Below are 21,771 nucleotides of genomic sequence, written 5' to 3'. Positions count from 1 at the left end.
GGGACGGCTTCTCTGAATCAGGGATGTCCCTCGGAAAATAGGGACACTTGGAGGGTCTGGCGGATGTGGTAAAGGCCTCGTGGTTTAGTGGTGAGGAGATCTATGGTCATTTTAGTGAGAGCAATTTCAAAGTAATGTAGAGGGCAGAATGTAGATTGTTATTACATGTATTGCCACAGGGAAGCGAGGCCTGTAACTGCAAAAATAATATTCTTTCATTTGGTGACTTTTGCATAGTGGGATTTCAAGCATCTAAACTAACCCTGAGAATTGCACATCTTTAATAATGCCTGTAACAGACAACTAGTTGAGAAACTAGCTCCTTTCCTGTTGTCTTGCTCAGAAGCTTCTCCACTAGTGTATGAATCATAATGCTGATGCAGCAGTGATAAAGCATAATGCTTCTCAGCAGAGTTTCAGTATGGCTACACTAGAGCTTACACCTGTATATGGATTACAGCACCTCATTATGATAACGACTTAGATAGAAGAGACAGAATACATAGAAGAGCAACAAATATTAAGGAAGGATTAAAAATGGCTCTGTTCATGGATAGCTAGGGGAGTTTAACTGCATACAGCTTGGAGGAAAGGAGATAACAAGAGAATGTGATAAGAACCTGCAAATATTTGAGAGGGACTAACAGAGGAATGCGGGATGACTTACAGCGGCTGAAGCAACGTAAGAAGAATTGGTGTTTTAAAGTTAGCAACATGAAAAGCATAATCTAGAATAATTATGTTTACCATGTGGTTTAAACATGGAATGATAGTATTGGTTCAAGTCACAGGTTTGTTAATGCCTTATATGGTTTTCAGTATCTCTTAGAAGTTACAGGAAGTGGGAAGAAAATCCAGCTCTTTTTCTTCTGCTGAGCAATGTATCTACACTTACAGCACAATCCTATTTGAAAATAAATCCCACTGAGTTTAATGGATCTTACTTCCAAGAAAGTGGGTATAGGATTGCAGTTTTTATATGTTTCATTTGTATACAGGTTGTTGGTTTGTTTGTTTTTAGATATAGTGAAGGGCTATTGGGTGCACAAGGCTGCATGAAAACTAAATTTCCTATTTTCACATATGATTTGGAGAAAGCCCTTTCATTAGATCAGTTCTTTTATGCTTAGTTACTACTGCTGCTTTCCCTGTGGCCAAGTGTATAAGACAAGGCTGAAGCCCAAAGCAAAATTTAGATAAGGAGGTAATGGCACCCAACTGGATAAAATTAAGAGGTAGGCTGTAAGAATGTGATACTCTAGAAAACACAAGTGGAATAAATCTCCAGTTCCTGCAGCTGGCACCCATAAGGAAAAGCACCAACCGCTAAAGAATTAATACTAAAAAAAGAGAAATCAGCTGTGCTTATCTGATGTGCAACTCTGGCTCTGTTAATAGAACCCTTGAACTCCTTTTGTCTGCCAGCTCTAAGAAAGATGTAAATATTGCACCTATATGGTTGTCCAACATGGAAAAACTTCATTCTGTAGCCATTTGATAGAACTAGATGTGATGTAAGAAATCTCTGATAAGAATTGCCTGCTGTTTGCTCAAAAATTAATAGTACTTGCTGGCAGATAAATCAGAATGACTATGTAGAACTAGTGGAAGGGAGAAGTTAAATCCAAAAAACTGCCAGGGAGGGGAAAATCCAGGTAACTACTGCAGGGGGAGTATTATCAGGAGAACATGGGGTAGAATAAATATTCTTCCCAAAATAACATTGTCTTTACTTGATTTGACCTTTCAACCTCTGGCGCCTATGTTTTTTTTAAAAAAAATAATCATGAGAGATCCTAATCATTTGCTTCGTGTCTAATATGCCACATTACCAAACTTTTTTGCTCATTCATTGTGAAACAGATCAAAGCCCTTAGACGTGTGTCCATATTTCACTTCTCTTCCTAACCCTTTGCCTGCCCCTTATTCAGTACTTGTGTCATCCATTCTTTCTCCCCCTGCAAAAATAAAAAATAAAAATCACCACTCTCCGTCAAAACCTGCTAAGTAACTTAATCTTCTACCTACCCTCCCAACCTATATCACTTCTCCCTTCCTTTGTAGCATAGTACTAGAGATGCACTATAGTGATCTCTTCTTCTGTATAGATTTCTCTGGAAATTGACTAGTATCCTCCCTTGTAAGCTTTGGCTTCACCTTTCATTTACTATACCTTCAGTCAAATCTGGCAAAAATGTGGTTTTCTGCCTTTAGAAGAAAGCCTCTGACTTGCTAAGTTCTCAAAAACAAAAAACAACAACACTCAACATCTTTCTGCAGAGACCTTATTTTAAAACATTTTGAATACCTTAGCATCAGGGAGCTTAATATGACAAAATTCAACCAACCCCCCCCCCAAGCATCAGTCAATTACACTCCTATTTTTCTATACCTTACATCCGGGTGTGTAACAATAGTTTTAGCTAATTTAGATTAATTCTCTCTTTTTTAAAATTTCTTTTGCAGGAATGCTGTCTGTGTAATTTGAGAGGTGGAGCGCTCAAGCAGACTACCAACAGAAAGTAAGTGAATTCTACAGCAAAGCACAGGGGCTGGAGCAGGATTGGGCTTGGGAACCAAATTTTGTGTTTCCCCATCCTGGTGGACCATTTTGACAGGTGGATGACTCCTCTCAATTACCTGATGTCACCACGATGTCAGGTTACCCATCTTCAAATTAAAGAATGGGGGGGGCGGGCACACTCTTAAATGCCTTCCTGGTTGTTCTTCCTTTGCAGCCCGGCTGCAAAGAAAATTCTCAGATGAAACTATGGCTTTCAGTTAGTGCTGCAGTGCTAACTTCAAGCCCAACTTTCTGCATGGATCAGCTGTATTTTGAAGCTCCCAGACGAGAACTCAGGGAACTCTTGTCCTTTCTGTGCTTCAATATCAATATGTGGTTGTTATGTACCAGCTACATGTGCATCCACCCTTAAATTTTAAAAAAATCTCATAATTTTGTTGCCACCATGCTTTGTGTATGGTTTGGCACCTCTGAAGAATGGTTGTAACACATTTTTTCAAAAACCTGTTGGTGCAATTTTGTATTATTTTGATTAGCCTTTCTGTCAAAGAGAAGTGGGTTTTAACTGGGTTTTAGAAATGCCTGTGGAAACTTAAAGAAAAGATTACTGCTGTGTTACATACCTTTCCTTGCAAACTCCACTTTTAGTGCCGGGTTTTAAATTTCAGTTAGCAGGCTTAGACAAAGGCAGCTTCAAAATGTAATTTACGTACAGTATTCTTTTATCTCTACAAAAATGAGCTAACATATGGACCTCTCTTCTCCAACTGAAAGGTACAGGTAGCTTCCAATTAACTTGCTAAGTTAGGTTGTTGCTGCTTTTAAAATGCATTTTGTGAGCTAATGTGCAAGTTTTGTTTTATCATCCTCTCATGCTTAAATATTCCACACTCAGCTTTTGTTGATGATAATATAAAGGAAGGAAATGAAAGCTCATTTGTCATTGTTTGCATGGGCAAGTCTTACAGTTTTATCTCATGTTCAACTTATTTTTCTTTAGCTCTGGAATTCTGTGATTATGGTAGTTAATGTGGTACCACTAAACTTTTGATAGAAATGAGCATTTATTAACAAAATAATCAATCTGAATCAATTTAGAATAACTCTGGAACTCAAGCTGGTTGGTTTTCTTACTATTACTTACAATAGACTCAGAAAATAGCTCTGCAGTTGACACCATACTGTTTGTAAGACCAATATTCTGTAGTCAAATAGAGCAATGTTTTAGCTTAGCAAATGATGGAACTAAAGGAAGCTTTACCAACATGGTACCTGCACAGACTTTCCCAGGTAACCACAGGTCTTTCCTCCCCTTTTTGAAATTAGACTCGAAAGAAGCATTTGTTTGTAACCAGCTATTGTTGTTGTTTGTGATCCCCAAAAAAGTTTTCCCCGGTTTGCAAATGTGGCCATGGTTCCCCAAAGGCTGGTGATCCCTGAACCTTTTTGTTCAGTTGTAGAAAAATCTGTACCACTAATTCAGTGCTATTTTTGTGCATCCTTCAGTCATTTCCTCCAGGAAAAGTGCGTATTTCCAAAAAAGACTTTCATTTAAAAGCTCTCTAATTCAAGCCCTTTCATTATTAGAAGTGTTAAAGACAGTCTGGATGGGCAGAAACCTCCTCTTGGTTGACTTTCACCCTGTTGAATAACACTTAACAATTTATGCTCTGGATATTCCAGGAACTTCCCACCCTTGCCTTTTGTTTTGAAACATCAATCAGGTACATGTTTGGATTTTTATGAAAGGACAGCAGTTCAGATTAAGAGCGAGGTTAAGCAATAACTTTCCCCATGACTGGGTGGACAGGAGCGTCTCCACCCCCATCGTTCAACCTGGACACTGAGGTCCAGCTCCGAGGGCCTTCTGGCGGTTCCCTCATTGCGAGAAGCGAAGTTACAGGGAACCAGGCAGAGGGCCTTCTTGGTAGTGGCGCCCGCCCTGTGGAACGCCCTCCCATCAGATGTCAAGGAGATAAAATAACTATATGGCGTTTAGAAGACATCTGAAGGCAGCCCTGTTTAGGGAAGTTTTTAATGACTGATGTTTTAATGTACTTTTAATCTTTTGTTGGAAGCTGCCCAGAGTGGCTGGGGAAATCCAGCCAGATGAGCGGGGTATAAATAATAAATTATTATTATTATTATTATTATTATTATTATTATTATTATTATTGACAGGACGCCCCCACGTGGTTCAGCCTTTTATCTGGAAGGTTGTTCCATACCTCTCTGTTTCAATTATAGGCAGCAGAACTGCTTCACGCAGTTCTGATTCATCGCTTTGGAAAGTTGTGAGGAGACTGATCTTTGCTATTTTTTCTTTCTTTCAATTTGCTTACGCTGTAGTTTGCACCCCTTCCTTGCCTCCACCATTCCTTTGTTTCCTTGCCTTAAAGCTGTGTCTGTGATTTTGTTTTCAGGGCTAGTTAGGACCCTTTGCAGAAATACCAGCTGGAATATTCTGAAGGGAAGAGATACTGCTAGCTTTGAACTTAACTGAGAAGAGTTCAGAGAAACCAAGAGGATGGGACTGGGCTTGGGCTCAACGGCGACATAATTGGCCACTCTGCCGCTGCTGGAGCCTTAGCAGGGATAGGAAGTATCCCTCACAAAGTGCATGCAAAGGAATCCCACTTGAAATTCATTATTTCTATCCAGGGAGGTTTTTTTTCCTCCCCTTTTCTAACAGAATCCCTGCTTGCCACAGCGATGGCTCTGAAAGTTTTAAACTGACAACACCATCCTATTCCTTCCCCATCTGGACAGGAAATATTCACACTCCAAGTTTTCCAATTTCTTAGGTCTCTTGTATTGTTCTGTTCTTGCTGTATCTGGCTCTTGAAAGTCAGGAAAAGGCCTTTAATTTTTATTTATTTTATTTAGAAAGATTGATAGATCATAAGAATCATTAACATAATAAAATTATCAATAAAATAAAGCAAAAATCCACCAAACTGTTCAAAAAACAAGTATAAGATCATCATCAATTTAAAAAACTGATAAAACTTGCAAAACTAAAATAATCATAGATAACTACTTTAAACTACTACTTAACATATAACATTTCCCCTTTCCTGGTTCTTTCCTCTTCTCCATAAGAAAACTAGGTTTTTTAAAGACTCACCTTCAGAGTTCCCTATTAGGCAATTCTCCTACTTTAGTCTTTTCTCTCTATCTCTGGTTACAAAAGTAGATGGTCTAGGCAAGGCATGGGTGGTCTAGTCTGTGCATCCATTATTAGCCCACTCTTTTCTTTATTTTTTCTGTAATGGTGTTTCAAGCCACGATACTACTTCCCTTGCTCTTAAATTGTCTTATATTGTCTTGTTATCACCTTTAAGTTTCTATTGATTTATAAATGAATATTCTAATTACAGCTGCAGTGTGTTTATTGCTTTCTGTCTGGAGCAAGCACACTAAGCTAAAGTCCCCAAACTAAGCAAAGTTATCAGAGCCAATGCCATCTTGTCTATGTAAAGATCTTGAGAGTAAGATTGCTAATTCCCTCAAATTATGCGAGTACGCATGTAAGATGTATCTGTATGTGAATGTGTGCACTAGTGCACTAGCAGAACTGGTAACACATTTTTTGAGCAGTGTTCTATAGGTGGTCATATGGCATGTGTAAATGATTCATGGCTTGGTTTAGATGGTCATTCTGGGCTTCAAAAACTGTGGTTTATGAAGTTGGGCATGAGTGTTGGGCCCTGGTACCACACACCTCATCTTCTGGCTTTAATACAAATGGAATCTTTGCGGCAGTTATGTCTGAACCAAGGGATTCTAGCTTAATATTGATCGATGTCTTTATTTCTCAAATGCGGTATTGCCATACAGATAAATTTATAATACATCTACCCAGTATTTTAAATTAGCTGCAAATAGTAACTATAATCTCTTTGCAGTCAGCTTTTTAGCTAAATGTTAATTAAGCATCAAGTATCTCATAATAGAGTGCTGACGGAAATAAACAGATTTCAAAATATAGATCAAGGAAATGTCAGCTAAATTGAATGCAACACTTTTCTTTGATATCTACTGATGAGAGCCCACAAAAGGCATGTATGAAAATCAAAATCCTTTCTGTGCGTATTGTATCTTAAAAGAAAAATCATGAATGAAAAATGTGGGAGTGGTTTCTGTTTATAGAGGAATCCTACTTCCACACATGTTTCACATGTGTTTCATGTGTTTTTACAACACTCTGTTTTGCTATTTTTGTGTTTTGACTTGACTGGCAGTTTTAAATGGTAAAAAAAATCGCTTTCCACAGGAGTCTGTAATTTCCTATAATCACCTCAGTGGTTTCCTCTTTTAATACATTTCCTATGAGTAATATCTACCAATCCATATTAAGTTATTTATAAAGACTCCCCTCCCCCCAGAATGTAGAGAAACAGGAAAACATAGTGGGCGGTGAAGGATGGTCAGAGAGTTTCCAGAAAAAATGGATTTCCAAAGACACTGGACCATTCCCATAAAACCCTGTTCTAGACATTCGCAGATACAGAATCACAACCCTGGGTAGAGGCTCCTAATACACAAGAGCTGTGGTGTAGTGAGACAGGGACAAAAGGCCACCCACTCTTTTCATAGCTGGAACAATGATGTCCTGGGGTCCTATTTTCCATTCTCCTGGGGTGCATGCCAGGTTTTTGTCGCCTGAGAAACCCACCAAATCCACACTAAGCTGTGATGAGAAAGATTGCATTAGCCTGCAAGGTTAAGGTATAAACTGCATTTTTATTTTGACTTCTGTTTAAGCCCCTTTATTATAAATCAACAAAAATGTCACAATATAGTGAGGAAACTTTTGAGTTCCTCTGAACTCTTTGTAAGCTTGATTGTGGTAAGAGGGCTGAGAAAAATGCTGGCTTCATTGCACTGGCCAAAATTCATTTTTCTTTTATATCCAGGCTATGCAGGCACGGCTATGCAGGATATAATGAAAAGTGCCTGCACATAAGGATAACGCTACACCACTAAACAAGAGTCTGTTTTTCCCCTGCACACCTTGGCTGGCCAGCTGGGTACATCAAACACAACCATCAGGGAGCTAGGCAAGTTATACTTGTCGTCAGGATTAAGCAGCTTCTGCTGTTTCTTCAGTATGCATGATTATCTCAATGCCACGAGGAACGCAGCCCCAGGACTCTTCATACTGCGTTTTCTAATAGAACTGGAACTATTTTCAAACAATACTTGTAAAGGACCTCAGAATAAATATTTATGGTATTTATTTCTCACCAGTGGCCGAGATCCAGTCCTCCCATGTGTGGACAAAAAGTGTTTCCAACTTCCATTATATGTGTGTCAGTTTCTGTTTAGCTGCATCTCACACCATTATATGTGTGTGTGTGTTTATATTGATTTATTGTGCTTTCGTTAAGTTTTTTAAAAAAATATATATATAAACATAACAAGGATAGGGAAGTTAAGGGAGAACAAATAACAGCTCACAAGGGAAAGCCCTCTTTCCATTGTGAATCTTGCTCTCAAGATGAGGTCATCAATATGCCTTCTTGGGGTCCCAACACTCTCAGGTGCTTCCCTTGGCACTTTCCTGACATTTGCAGGGTTGTTTAGTTGTGGGGATGCTTTTTATTTTTGGATGCGGAGGCTATTGTTTGCATTTCTGTTTTGTGCCTTATCTGTTGTCTTAGCAACACCATTCTTTTCATTGCTGAGATGGATATTCTGTGGTTTCTTAAATTTCCACCGGTGCTTCCAGAGCCAAAAGGATTGGGGAACCCTGCTCGCACAGTGCTCTGTATATGGTTCTTTAGAGCTCAGCGAATATGTAACAAGTTTTTCCAGTAACGGACTAGAATATTTTCAACAAACTTTTTCAAAAGTACTGGGCATGTGTGAATGAGGATGGAATCAAAAGAAATGTTTGTCTGATTTTATATGCCAAGGGAGCCTTTGACCTATGTTTCTTTAAAAACAGCAGCCCAGTTGTATATGGCAAACATATTTTGAAATTGCGGGAAGGTTCAGAAGGATTTTGTGACGTGGCATCTGATCAAACAGAAAAAGGAAAAGATGTTGCTGGGTACCACCAAACATTGACATGCCTAAAGTAATTGGATCTGAACCATTATTATTACTGTTGTCGTTTTAACAAATGTAACACGTTATATGGTATGAATACTGTGTAGGCATATCAATTTGGGGAGGAAATTATGGTTTCTCATTGCATTCCTTGTGAAAAAAACACCATTATGCAAAGAATAAAGTTTAAGAAATGCAGTGGGAAAATCTATTTCTCTCTCTCTATATATATACTTTAAAGTGTTTGCATATCTTTTTTTGTGTATTGTTGTTATTTGCAGGTGGGCTCACGTCATGTGTGCAATTGCTATTCCCGAAGTGAGATTTGTGAATGTCATAGAGAGGACACCAATAGACACAAGCAGGATACCTTTGCAGAGGTTAAAACTGGTGAGCAGTAATGATCCAGATTTCTATTCTGACATATATTTTATGGTTCTAAGAATGTGTAGTAAACCTCCTTGATGATGTTCATGTTGTACAATTGTCACAGAGTGCTCAATTTCTGTTTTAAAACGCTAGTCAAAATGTGTGAGAACTGTTGTTTTGTACTTCCTGTTCAAAATTGCATTCATTTTCATACTAAGTACCTGTGGGGAATAGCTGTGGGGAACCTTGAGCCCTCCAGGAGCTGCTGAACTACAACTCCCATCATTCCCAGCAAGCACGGCCAGGGATGATTGGGGTTTTAGGGTAGTAACATCAGGAGGGCCTTAGGTCCCCCACACCTGAACTAGTGGAACAAAAACCTCATTACCATAATAGTCTTTAAGAAAACATAATCTAAGATTTTCCTAGAAATAGCAGAGACTGAAAACACCTTCCGTTGGCTGGCAGGTTTATGACATCACAATTTAGCTTCCCTTGTCACTGCTGATTAGATTTAGGCAGTGATTTCCTTTTCTTAAAAAAAATACACCATGTTCCCTGGAATCCCTGTTTGTTAATCCTAGCCACGTGAGGACAGGCTGCTGTTACTGTTTATGAATGAAAGACATTCTGGAGATTGCTCCACAGTAGCTGGAGAAGCTAAAATAATTAAAACAATTAAACACATTAGAAGTACAATGGCACCTCTTGTTGTGAACGGGATCCGTTCCGGAGGCCTGGCCGTATACCGAAATCTTCGTAACCAGAGGTGCCCTTCTTCGCATGCGCGTGTGGCAAAACTTGGAAGCATACACTTCTGGGTTTGCCACATTCACAACCCGAAAGATACGTTACCCGAAGGTAACGTAACCCAAGGGTCCACTGTAAATTTATATCGTGATTTAAATGGATTTGATTTAAATCAAATCCACCCTATGTATATGGCAAACATATTTTGAAACTGCAGGGAGATTCAGAAGGATTTTGTAACGTGGCATCTGATCAAACAGAAAAAGGAAAAGATGTTGCTGGGTACCACCAAACATTGACATGCCTAAAGTAGTTGGATCTGAGCCATCATGTATTAGAATTATTCCTGTTGTTGTTTTAACAAATGTAACACGTTATATGGTATGAATAAAGAGTTTTAAAATCTCTTAAAACAATACAAATAATTATAATAAAAACAGCCGGGCATCAGCCCTTTTATTAAAAGTTGTCAGTTCCCAAAAGTCTATTGGAAGAAGAAGGTCTACAACCTGCTGACAGCAGCGCAACAAGGAGGCAGCTTCTATAGGGAGGCAGTACCAAAGTCTGGGAGCAGCCACTGAGTCTCCTGCATCCCCACCAAGAATTCCTATGAGGGTGGTGAGACTGAGAGAAAAGCATCTCCCGACTATCTCAAAACCTGGGCAGGTTTGTATGAAGGAATACAACCTTCCAGATTTCATATGCTTCAGACTCTCTTACATTGCAAGCAAGCATCCTCATAAACCTTTAAAATCCCAGGTGAGTGAAGCTTTGATGTGCATGGAAAAAGCACATGTAAAATAATAACAAAATACTGCTAAACTATAATTTAGTGGTGCCAGTTCAGCACGGGTTCCCCTTCCGTTGAACTCTTTTCAAGTGTCTGGACCAAAAAATATTTCTGCAAAACGTAATTGTGAACGTTTCCATTTTCATGCGCCTGCAAAGTGTCAAGTAACTTTCCTCTCTAATATACAATTAGCAAGAAAGGGCAAGAAACTTAACACATGATTATCTCTTAACAGATTACGTCGCAAAGGATGAGTATAACGAAGTGGGCATTTGCTGAGTTCAGCTTGATGTAAAGTTCCATAGGGTTGTATCCCCATGTTGGGTCTTGTTGGAGTTGAACTTAGTTGGATACAACCCAGTATCTTTATCATGTTTCTGAATTTCTTCAGTTTTGTGGGGATAAACTATGATACGTATTGGGAGGTTAGGGCAGGGATAGTTCTTCAACATTATTCCTTTTTAATCCTATGGCTTCTGGGTTGTACAGGCAATAGTTATCAGTTGAGTTTGGGGGAAAGAAGAGACAGATTATAGAGAAGGAGTCAGCCCTGGAAGGAATTCCAGGTGAGAAACTGAAGGAGGAGAGGGGCAGAGGAAAGGACCATATATATATATATATATATATATATATATATATATATATGTGTGTGTGTGTGTGTGTGTGTGTGTGTGTGTCAGGGAACTGCCATTGGAGCCTGAGGGAGAGGGAGGGCTCCAGAGGGATTCCGGAGAGCGTCCTGGGAGGGAGAGAAGTAGCCCATCTTCTGGGGAAGGAATTCAGCGTAGCACCAGTGGAGAAGGGGGGCAGATGGGGGAATCGGCGAGGTGGCTCCATGACTCCTCGCTGGAGACCAGCGGGGAGAGCACGGGTCCTCCGCTGCCCACACCCTCCCTGCGCAGAAGGCTTCCGCGCAGGGAGAGTAGGCGGCGACTAGGCGTCAAAGAGCTTCTTTTCTGGAAGAAGTTCAAGAAATGCCCACTGACGGATTCTGCCAGCGATTGAGACAGCCACGGGTGAGTGGCTGTCCGGACAGAAAGGGTTCACCCAGGTAACCTAGCCAGGTGTGGCGTCGATTTACGCACGAGCAACCCCTAGAACCATTACAATATGCATTAGCATTTTGTTACAATACAGTTTACAGTTCATCCATACTGAAAGGACAGTGACCACCGTTTTACACACTAAATCATGTACAGACCAAATGTCTATAAAAGCTCTGTTGAGCAATCTAACTTTCTCCGCAACCTTGTGAGAATTTGCACATTACTTCTCCAATTTTATGGTTGCTTAGCACAGGCCACCACGATTGTGAGATCGTACTGGATTGATGTCTGTTATAAAATGTAACTCAGCGCTCCACAGAATGTTGAAAAGTATATGTGTATATGTATGAATAGGTCTGATAGCTGTGGCTAAAACAATAATTCGATACAAACCTCTAGGTCTGATTCTGCCATTATGTCAGCATTGTTTTATTTCTGTTTTTAAATTCCTCTTGGTTTTCAGCAGAGTAAATGGCACAGGAATTTGTACATCTGTCTGTACCTTGACCAATGGTGGCCCCCCCGCCACATAGTTTCCTATTATTTTTACATTTCAGATCTATTTCTTCAAACAGAGGTAGAAAATGAGTTTTAGAAAGACTGAAGTTGCCCTTGGGCTTTTGATTACCTCAAATTTGTATTTGAGAAGTGAATCCAATACAAGCATGAGTATATCCTGAGTGAGAAATATTATTTTGAAAATAGAATTACACAGTGATGATGACTGATCTACAAGCCTTTCAGTATCTGGCTAAGGCTAAAGTGTTATATGCAGAAACGTATTTGCTTGAAAATTCACACCTGAAGGCAGATAACAGTAAGCTTGAAAGCCAAAGATTATAGTCTTGACCCTTGAAAGGGGAAATCAGTTCAAAAAATAGAGATTTCACGGTGGCATGCCTGTATAAAGAATGGAATCTTCACACTGGACAAATATGACTTAAAAGCGCAGGCATTTCATCTTCTGAAATATTTTAAATATTACTATTATTTAAAGTAGAACTAAAATCTTGCCCATTCTGTTTGATCTAATTTTGTATAAAAATTAGAAGGTTTATAGAGGCCCTTGTTTCTAGTTGTAGAAAAATGCTTGACAGTGATGCATACCACTGTTGTCATGCAATTCTTGAAATATAAGCAAGTATTGATTAACTTTCAGCAATTTTAAAAAATATTGCTGCAGGCGGTAAAATCAAGGAAAGTCATTATACTGAACATTAACTTACACATTAACTAGCTGACTTTCACACATTTTCTGTTTTAGGGGAGAGCACTCAGGCGTGTTTAACCATATTTCTAAAATGTTTTTAAAATTATATTAAAATAGTTTGATGAGGAATAAACGCTTCTTCTTTTTTTCAATTAGAGATTTGCTAAAATACAGAAGATCCTATAGCCGACTAACCCACCACTATTTATTATGTTAGTTAAATATATATGGATCCGTTAAACCACACAAAATATATGTTATCATACAGCCTTTTGCCACTATCCCTATCTTTTTGGCGATCATTCGTAGCCGAGTAAGATTGTCTTCCATGAAGGCAGTCTTAGCAGTGTGCCCATGAGTGACTGTGGAGGCCAGTTTTGGATCCACACGTCCTTCCACAGTGGGGACATAGGTTTCTGGGCAGGAGTTGATCACGGTGAGGATTTGCCAAATGTGCCTTACTTTTAGCTCGCTTCTCCTGAGTTTCGTCCTGAGTTCGTGCTTCTTCAGAGTCCAAGACACCTTTGTTAAAGGCTGTTCTCCAATTGGAGTATTTGCAGGCCAGTGTTTCCCAATTTTATGTGCTTATACTACTATCCCTATAGAGTTGTAATAAATGGTTGTCTAAATTATGTGCATTACAGGCTATATCTACTGAATGATCTGATTTGCGCAACATGGTGAGCCAAACCATGTCTTACCAAGACTCTTTGCTCCCCCCCCCCCCAGTCCTTTTTACTATTGCACTGTGGCTTAGCATGTCCAAACTGGGACCTGTGGATAAATTCCCTACCAACTACCCATGAGAGGTAGCTGAGTTTTGTTCTTGCTATAACTATAAATACCTTTTGGAAACTGAATCTGTAAAAGTAAATGCAAAAGAATTAGTTACAGGTAGGTAGCCGTGTTGGTCTGCCGTAGTCGAAACAAAATAAAAAAAATCCTTCCAGTAACACCTTAGAGACCAACTAAGTTTGTTACAGTAGTACCTTGGGTTACAGACACTTCAGGTTACAGACTCCGCTAACCCAGAAATAGTACCTCGGGTTAAGAACTTTGCTTCAGGATGAGAACAGAAATCGCACAGTGACGGCGCAGCGGCAGCGGGAGTTCCCATTAGCTAAAGTGGTGCTTCAGGTTAAGAACAGTTTCAGGTTAAGAACAGACCTCCAGAATGAATTAAGTTCTTAACCCGAGGTACCACTGCATTGGTATGAGCTTTCGTGCATTCCATTAAACCTATTCTAGGTTTCAAATGATCAAAAGAATGAAATAAAGGTACAGAAAATACCAGTTCAAAACAAATTTCATCACTTTGCTTTTTCAGTGTTTGGGTGTATGGAGCCCCATCTATCTATGTATATCAAATGTATATCAAATGAACTTACATTAATTAAGGAGTCTACACAGAATAACTAAAGTCCCCCCCCCCGCTTTCTCTGTCACTCAGTTTTGTATGATTAGTTTCTAATGAGCTGCTTGCTCAGAGTTACATCCCAGCTTTGTTCATAGGCATGGATACTTTGGCTGGTGTTAAGGCCACTTATAATATATTTGTAATAAAAAAATCAATAGATGTGAGTACTTAATGTGCAGCATTCATTCTGATTATTATTAAACAATTAATTTATTAGAAGCTTACAATCATTTGCCATGAAGAAGATAAACAGCACAATCCTAACTATGCCAGTTTAGAAGGAAGTCCTATTGAATTCAGTGGTGTTTACTTCCACGAAATTAGGGTTAGGATCACAGCCTAAGGCTGCAATTCTTTGCACTCTTTGCTGAAGGTTGGCCCATTAAATGTGATGGAACTTATTTGCAAGGATTGTGCAGCAAATGCACAGCTGTTGGAAAGCTAGAGGAGGATTTATTTGACTGTTTATTTCAAAATCAGAATAAAGTGAAGTTACCGTTGGAACAACTTGGCTATTGTTTCAGTGATCAATAGTAACCTGCTGTTTATTACATGACTTACTTAATAAACTTACAATAATTCAGCATTATAACGTAATGCAGCAAAAATAGTCTTAATTTCTTAAATCCAGTTCCAGCTCAGCTCAGTCGGAATAGCCAAGTGCTCCTCTCATCACAGCATTGCCTATATTGCCCCCACTTGCTACAGATAATATTGCTGAGTGATATCCAGAGTGAATTAGTTTGCTAACAGATTGGTTCCACACCTTTGTTGCTGGAAAACTGTGACTAACATATTATTAGATAGCAGCAGAAGCTGCTGCTGACTGCACATTTTTACAAATACCGTTTTATGCTGTTTTGAAGTTCCTTTCCATAACAAATATGTACTAAATAAATACTCCTGAACAGTTACGTTACACTTGCCCACCTTCCCTCAAATGGATTTCGTTTAAAATACTGTACACATCTCTTAAAATTAGTCAGAAATGTGATACTCATTCTACAAAATGATGTGTTTTACAGAGAGAGAGAGACTGAACGAACATCTTAGAATAATTCACCAATAGCAACAAGAATGTAAAGTAGAATTATTCTTCCACAAGCTCCACCTTTGTAAATTATGCGAACCGTTATGGATGTGTGTTTTAAGGTTGGAGAATTACACAAAAGCAATTGAATAAGGGTTTACCATGCACAGATCCTAACCAGAAGACAATTTGCATTGCAGGAACGGTATAGTTTCCTGGTAAGCAAAATAATAAAGCTTCAGAGTAAAAATGCACAGTAGTGGAGAAGATATGAACAGGTGCAAGGACAATGTATAAGGACAGAGGGGAGGCAGAGCATGAAAGGCTTCAGAAAAAGGTAGAACATTAGTCGTTTGTCAAAGTCAGTTTGCACATGGCAAGAGCATTCTTAGGCATTTGAAAGGTGCTCTAGACTTACAGCTGTACTGTATGGCTTGCCACAGTATCTCTAAAAGCAGCACTATTTCCCTAGGCTTCTGAAATTTGTTTCTAAATATATACACTGGAAACATCTCATGTTGAAAAATTCAATTTGTATTGTTGCGACAAATGAAATGAACAGTATGAATGCAATTGACTACCACTTTTGCACAAGCCATGTACGATATAGGAATTGATGCTGGGTATATATTTAGGGAATTTCAGCAGCACTTCAGCCTTTTCTGCGCAAATAGGCTCCTGTGTGATTTGGAACTACAGATGACCAGGTTTCTAAATTGTGTGGGTTCAGCTTGAGTTCAACAGGCAGAAGTTCAGCTCCCAATGTGTGGGAGGCTGCAGGGACAGTAACAAGGACATGCAGGATGGAGTGGAACAACAGGCTTCTCCCCATTCTCTGCCTCCCATTATGATAATTTTGTGTATGGGGGGTGGGTGCTATTGATTGAATTGATCTCAAGTTTCCATGCAGTCATAAGGTAGATTTATGTACCACCTGTCATATTAGTTATAGAAGTATATATACTTCACTTTAGATCAGCTATAAAACCTATCCATCTGCTCTTCAACTGCAGCCTAATAGTCATGTTCAGATGGTACAGAGAAGCAAAACAATTATTATTCTGTTCTCTTATTTCAACAAAAATAAGTAACTAAACAAAAAAGTCGAGTTCTAGACCTGCTATAATTTTTAATGAGGTAATGAGCTTCCTGACTACAGCAGACTGTGCTCTGCCTGACTTCTACAATGATGAATTGACGATGTCAAAATATGCGGCATAGTACAGGGAGATATTTTTCCTGTGAAAGTTTCTCATTCTTTATTTATTAGAACCATGGTAGTGTCATAACTTATAATACAAGTGTCATTTTGCGTGATTTATTTTAATGAATGTCGGTTCTTGACATGTTTAGAGATTCTTGACCCATATTTAATGCTCAAAACTCTTAAGTGTTCTGAAATGTAATAAATCAGCCCTGATATCTTTATGAAAATCAACAAACCACATATCTTTGTAAGTTGCTTTCCTCTTAGAAAGTTGTGCTTATATCACAGCTTTCCATCAGGCAGATATTGTCTCGGCTGATTTTATATATCTTTCAAAGGTCACCCTTGTCTTTATTAAATATATATATGTATTGTTAGCAAAATACCGCACTGCAATCCTGAGAAGGTTGGCTGAAGTCCAACTGAACTCAGAGGAACTTGCTTCTGCATGAAGATTCTAATTAATCAAAAAGCATCTATATACTGTTTTGGCTTTGCCTTTTGGTAACACACATGATCCAATCCTGTTGCAATGCTGGCAAAGCAATCATAGCATCATCTAAAAACTGGTATGGCACTCATACCATAGAATCAGCGAGTTGGAAAGGACCTTGAGGATCAGGAATATGCAGCTGTCCTATAGAAGGATCAAACCTTGGTGTTATCAGCACCACGCTCTAACCAACTTAGGTACCTCTGAGGTTCTCCTTGTGCATCCATGGAGCTTTCCTGCTCCTGGTGGGAAGGAAACTGGGAAGGCCACTTTGCAGAAGCCTAAGGCATATTAGTCACCTCACCTTCAAAGGGCCTCAAACCTTTCTCCCATTGAAGTCAATGGGAAGGATTTTGTTTAAAAGGGAAGGAAAAATAGAGAGAAAGCTACTTCACTTTCCACCCCTGCTATAGCTATCTGACAGAGCTTTGGATGTAGGTTTTGCTGTGCAGTCTCACAGGCTTGCTCTCTGATGAAGCCAAGCAACCGTAGAAATTACCGTATTTTTTGCCCTATAGGACACACTTTTCCCCCTCCAAAAATGAAGGGGAAATGTGTGTGTGTCCTATGGGGCGAATGCAGGCTTTCGCTGAAGCCTGAAGAGCAAGAGGGGTCGGTGCGCACCGACCCCTCTTGCTCTCCAGGCTTCAGGAAGCCATCTGCAAGCCATGGGAGAGCTGCGCGACTTGTGGAGAGCTGCCTGCACCCCGAAGCCTGGGGGCGCGCTGAGCTCAGCGCCCCCAGGCTTTGGGCTTCGCGCAGCTCTCCGCAAGCCATGGGAGGGCTGTGCGAAGTCGCGCAGCTCTCCCACGGCTTGTGAAGAGCTGCCTGCACCCCGAAGCCTGGGAGCGCACTGAGCTCGGCGCCTCCCAGGCTTCGGGCAGCTCTCTGCAAGCCGTGGGAGGGCTGCACGAAGTTGTGCAGCTCTTCCACGGCTTGTGAAGAGCTGCCTACACGGCTTGCGGAGGGCTGCCTGTCCTGGGGGCTGGGGTTGGGGGAAGCTCGGGCTTTTTATTTCCTCTTTATTTCCCCCCCAACCATCTTCATAGCAAAAATACTCTTGCACTCCAATCCTAGATATATCACTGTGCACTTTGAAGGTGGTTATGAGTGATTGGGAAGATGGGAAGAACTATGGGAGCTTAGGAAAGGTACTCCTTACATTTATGATTTGCTTTTTATCATAGTTAGAAAATTATTTGTCTTTTAAAGTCATAACTTCATAATTCACTCTTTCCGTTCTTACATTACCCTAAACCAGGCTTCCTCAAATTCGGCCCTCCAGATGTTTTGGCCTACAACTCCCATGATCCCTAGCTAGCAAGACCAGTGGTCAGGGATGATGGGAATTGTAGTCTCAAACATCTGGAGGGCCGAGTTTGAGGAAGCCTGCCCTAAACTGATTTGAAACATTTATATTGTGATTAGCACTAAACAGGTCAGCAGCTATGTGCTTTAAAAAAATGGCAGCTTTTTAAGGTTGTGTGATTACACCTGTCATGCATTTAGTTCAGAAAATAAACTTCCATGAGTTGCAAGATGAAAGACTCAAAATTAAGAAAGTCTCTCTGCCAATGTATGAAAATGTAGTTGCCTGCCCATCCCTCAATGTGCTTAGGATATCATTTCAAAACCCTGGGCTATAAATGTGTGAATATTGCCATTTTGGAGATAAAAATGAAACAGTTGAGACAAGAATCCAGAATTACCCTACTTGTGAAGATGCTATGGTTAATTATTTAAATTCTTATCACTACCAGTACTTTATTTCTATTTATGTTTTCTCTACTTTCTTATCTATGTTGTCTTCTTCCCATATAGCGTTAGGTTTCCATCCTCATATTTGCTTATCTTACCTTCTTATCCACACCTGTCCATTTTGTTCTTTTTGTATCGATACAACTGCTGCACTTTACTGAAATATACAAGAGTTCTGCATTTTGAAACACTGGTGTGATGCACTTAGGGCACAGTAATTCCCATTTTGCTGCTGTTGCCAAGGGATATCACTGAGTTGTCATTAAAAAGTAGTTGGTGCTGAGAGGTCTAGTTTATTATGACAAGCCCAACCTCTTTGTTGGATGACTTGGGCAATTTGAAAAACAACAACAACCTTAAATAGGCGCTAGTTTTCAGGCCATCAAATCTAACAGCCTTTGAAGAAGCATTACAGATAAAGAATATGGCTTGCTTTTATTTACTTTTAGTGTGTGGGCTCTTACTGATCATCACTATCCTACTTAGGAATGCAATAAAACACAATGCGTAAAAACACCACCTTAGCAAGATCTTCACATCCTTTATGTAATAGTAGCAATTTCTAATATTTAAAGACATATATTTGAACAGAAGTTGTCTTGGGAGCACATGACATGTTTAGTTGTATAGCTGTTCATAAGACTTTTTTGCCTAGAAATGTGAAGCATGGGCACAACAAACACAGTGGCAAACATGTGGATCCTACAGGCACCCTCATTAAGTGGCAGTGATTGGCTTCAGCTTTTGAATGCCCTCAGCAAAGTTGGTTGGAATGGTCCCTAGGATTCCGGAGGTGGGAGATGTGACTGGACTTTCTGTTGGAAAACTGCAACTAAGAATTATATTGTTGTTGTTTAGTCGTTTAGTCGTGTCCGACTCTTCGTTACCCCATGGACCAGAGCACGCCCGGCACTTCTGTCTTCCACTGCCTCCCGCAGTTTGGTCAAAAAGAATTATATAGAATGTGTGAAATATGAAGTAGCACAGTGGCTGTCTCCATAGTTTGTTTATATTAAGTACTAGATGCATATAAATTTTACTGAATGAGTATTCAAATGCTCAAAATGTGTTTGTGCAGTACATGCAAAACAGGGAAGAGCTCTGTCCTACTGCAAAAATTACTGCAGGAAATCACTTGTGTTGTGCAGGAAATTAGAATCATTAGGCAATTACGGTAGTCCCTTCTGACCTTTTCACATACCTGAAATACTGTAGAGTATTTACAGTTATTAAAATTGTAGCATGATGGGATGAGCCTGTCCTTGGGGTGGAAACAGTGAGCTAGAAGATGACCAACCAGGCTTTCTAATTGGTTCCAGGTGGGTGATGATGAACTGGGCCCAAAGCATAAGATGGAGGTGAGCAGGCCTTCCTGTGAACAGCACTTCCTGTGGGAAGATGCTGAAATGAAATCGCATCCCTAGGCATCCAGCTGACCAAAAATCAAATCAACACTGTTAGGCAAAGCAGCTGTTCAAGATCTACCCCTGCTGAAGAGTCTGCATGGGGAAAACCCTGGTCAAGGTTGTCTAACAGGATACCTCAGTGAGAAGGAAGTGCAGAGCAAATCTGAAAAAGATTGTGAACTTATTGCTATACCCTGGGGACAGCAAGACTCTACAAAAAGCCTATTAAAATATAGGACATAAACTGCATTTTAAATTAACATGGGGAGTTGAGACAGCTTGGGTGAGTTCATAATTCCTTGAGCTGGATAAACACAGATTATGTTCTATAGATGAGGGCTTTTTTTGGAAATAATGTGGAATGTCAAAGTATTTTTGTCCCATTGGTAAAATATATTTGTGATATGCATCTTTTTCATTAGCAAAGAAATAGCAAGGCTGTTTTTGGACAACTATGATTGTTCTGATAGCTAGAGTTCATGACAAAGCTTGACTTCCAGTTGGCCAAAGGTTTTTAAATCCCTTTCTCTCTCTCTCTCTCTCTCTCTCTCTCTCTCTCTCTCTCTCTCTCTCATTTATTACATTTATATCCCACCTTTCCATAAGGCGCTCAAAGGTGGTGTACATGGTTCTTAATGTCCCTGGTTTATCCTCACAACAGCCGCATGACGTAGGTTAGGCTGAGAGATAGTGATTGGTGCAAGTTCACTCAGTGAATTTCATGGCTGAGTAGAGACTAGAACCCTGGTCTCCCGGGTCTCAGTCCAAGACTCTTAGACCACTCTGGCTCTCAGATTTAGACTCAAAAGAAAGTTAATGTTATAGAAAAGAGAGACTCAAAGCAAAATAATAATTATAAACCACTATTTCTATGATTAAGTTGCTACATCTGTATTTAAGCACATTAAAGAGGACTTCAAAGATGGTGTAATATACAACACTATTGCCTTCAAGTAGTTAAGCGTTTGGTTTCCCAGTCCAAATACTATGTGAGATCCTGAGATTTTGTTGTTCCCGACAGCCCTCAAAGATTTTGATTATAAGCGTCTTTAGTATGAGGTTGGAAGATCAAAGGCAGCCTACTTAGAGATCTATCAGAAGCCAACTTTAGTGCCTTGGGGCAACTTTTGTCCTTGTGAGTAATTATAATTTGTCGGTAAATGTAGATATCACAATAGCTTTAATTGCTCTGTAAAATATTTCCCCCCCCTTCTCATATCAAAATGCACAACATACGAATCGTAAAGATAAGTAGATTTTCAATAAATTTGTGAATGTGCATACATAACAGCTTTATAGCTTTGCCTATTTGGTGGGAAATGCACCAGAGACTGAGATAGGATTTGGCTCTGATCACGATAAGAAAACTAACATGGAGACATATTGGCTCATGGCTTTGGGCAGCATTCTCATTGTAGATGTTGCAGGCCGGCTTGTGTCCTGTCAATGAAGAGGAGGGACACTGGAAAGGGGGGTGGATTGCAGTGTTTTGGATATAGTAGTACAAGAGTGTGTTTGTTTGTGTGTGTACCGGTATATGTACATACATACATCAGATTCTCATATGAAAGTATAATGTGGAACCATACTATCTGGCGGTGGGGGCGGGGGAAAATTTGATGAAAGAAAGATTAATTAGAGTAAGATTAGTTTATGACTTCCTTCTTTTAAACAAGGAGGAGGAAATGTTTGTGCCTTTCGTGTCCTTCTCATA

General features: G+C 39.7%; 1 protein-coding gene across 2 annotated transcripts in view; it reads left to right on the top strand.

Moving 5' to 3' along the window:
- KDM4C (lysine demethylase 4C) overlaps positions 1–21,771 on the top strand; it is a 190,452-nt gene that overhangs the window by 126,066 nt on the left and 42,615 nt on the right. For both annotated transcript variants that reach the window (XM_053372018.1, XM_053372015.1), the window contains 2 exons: positions 2,467–2,522; positions 8,863–8,971. In XM_053372018.1, coding sequence (XP_053227993.1) covers positions 2,467–2,522; positions 8,863–8,971 — 165 coding nt within the window. The remainder of the gene's footprint in view (positions 1–2,466; positions 2,523–8,862; positions 8,972–21,771) is intronic.

The sequence above is a fragment of the Podarcis raffonei genome, chromosome 17 (genome assembly GCF_027172205.1).
Source record: "Podarcis raffonei isolate rPodRaf1 chromosome 17, rPodRaf1.pri, whole genome shotgun sequence".
Lineage (NCBI taxonomy): Eukaryota > Metazoa > Chordata > Lepidosauria > Squamata > Lacertidae > Podarcis > Podarcis raffonei.
The sequence above is the reverse complement of the archived record's forward strand: the minus strand, read 5'-3'. Positions and strand labels throughout refer to the sequence as shown.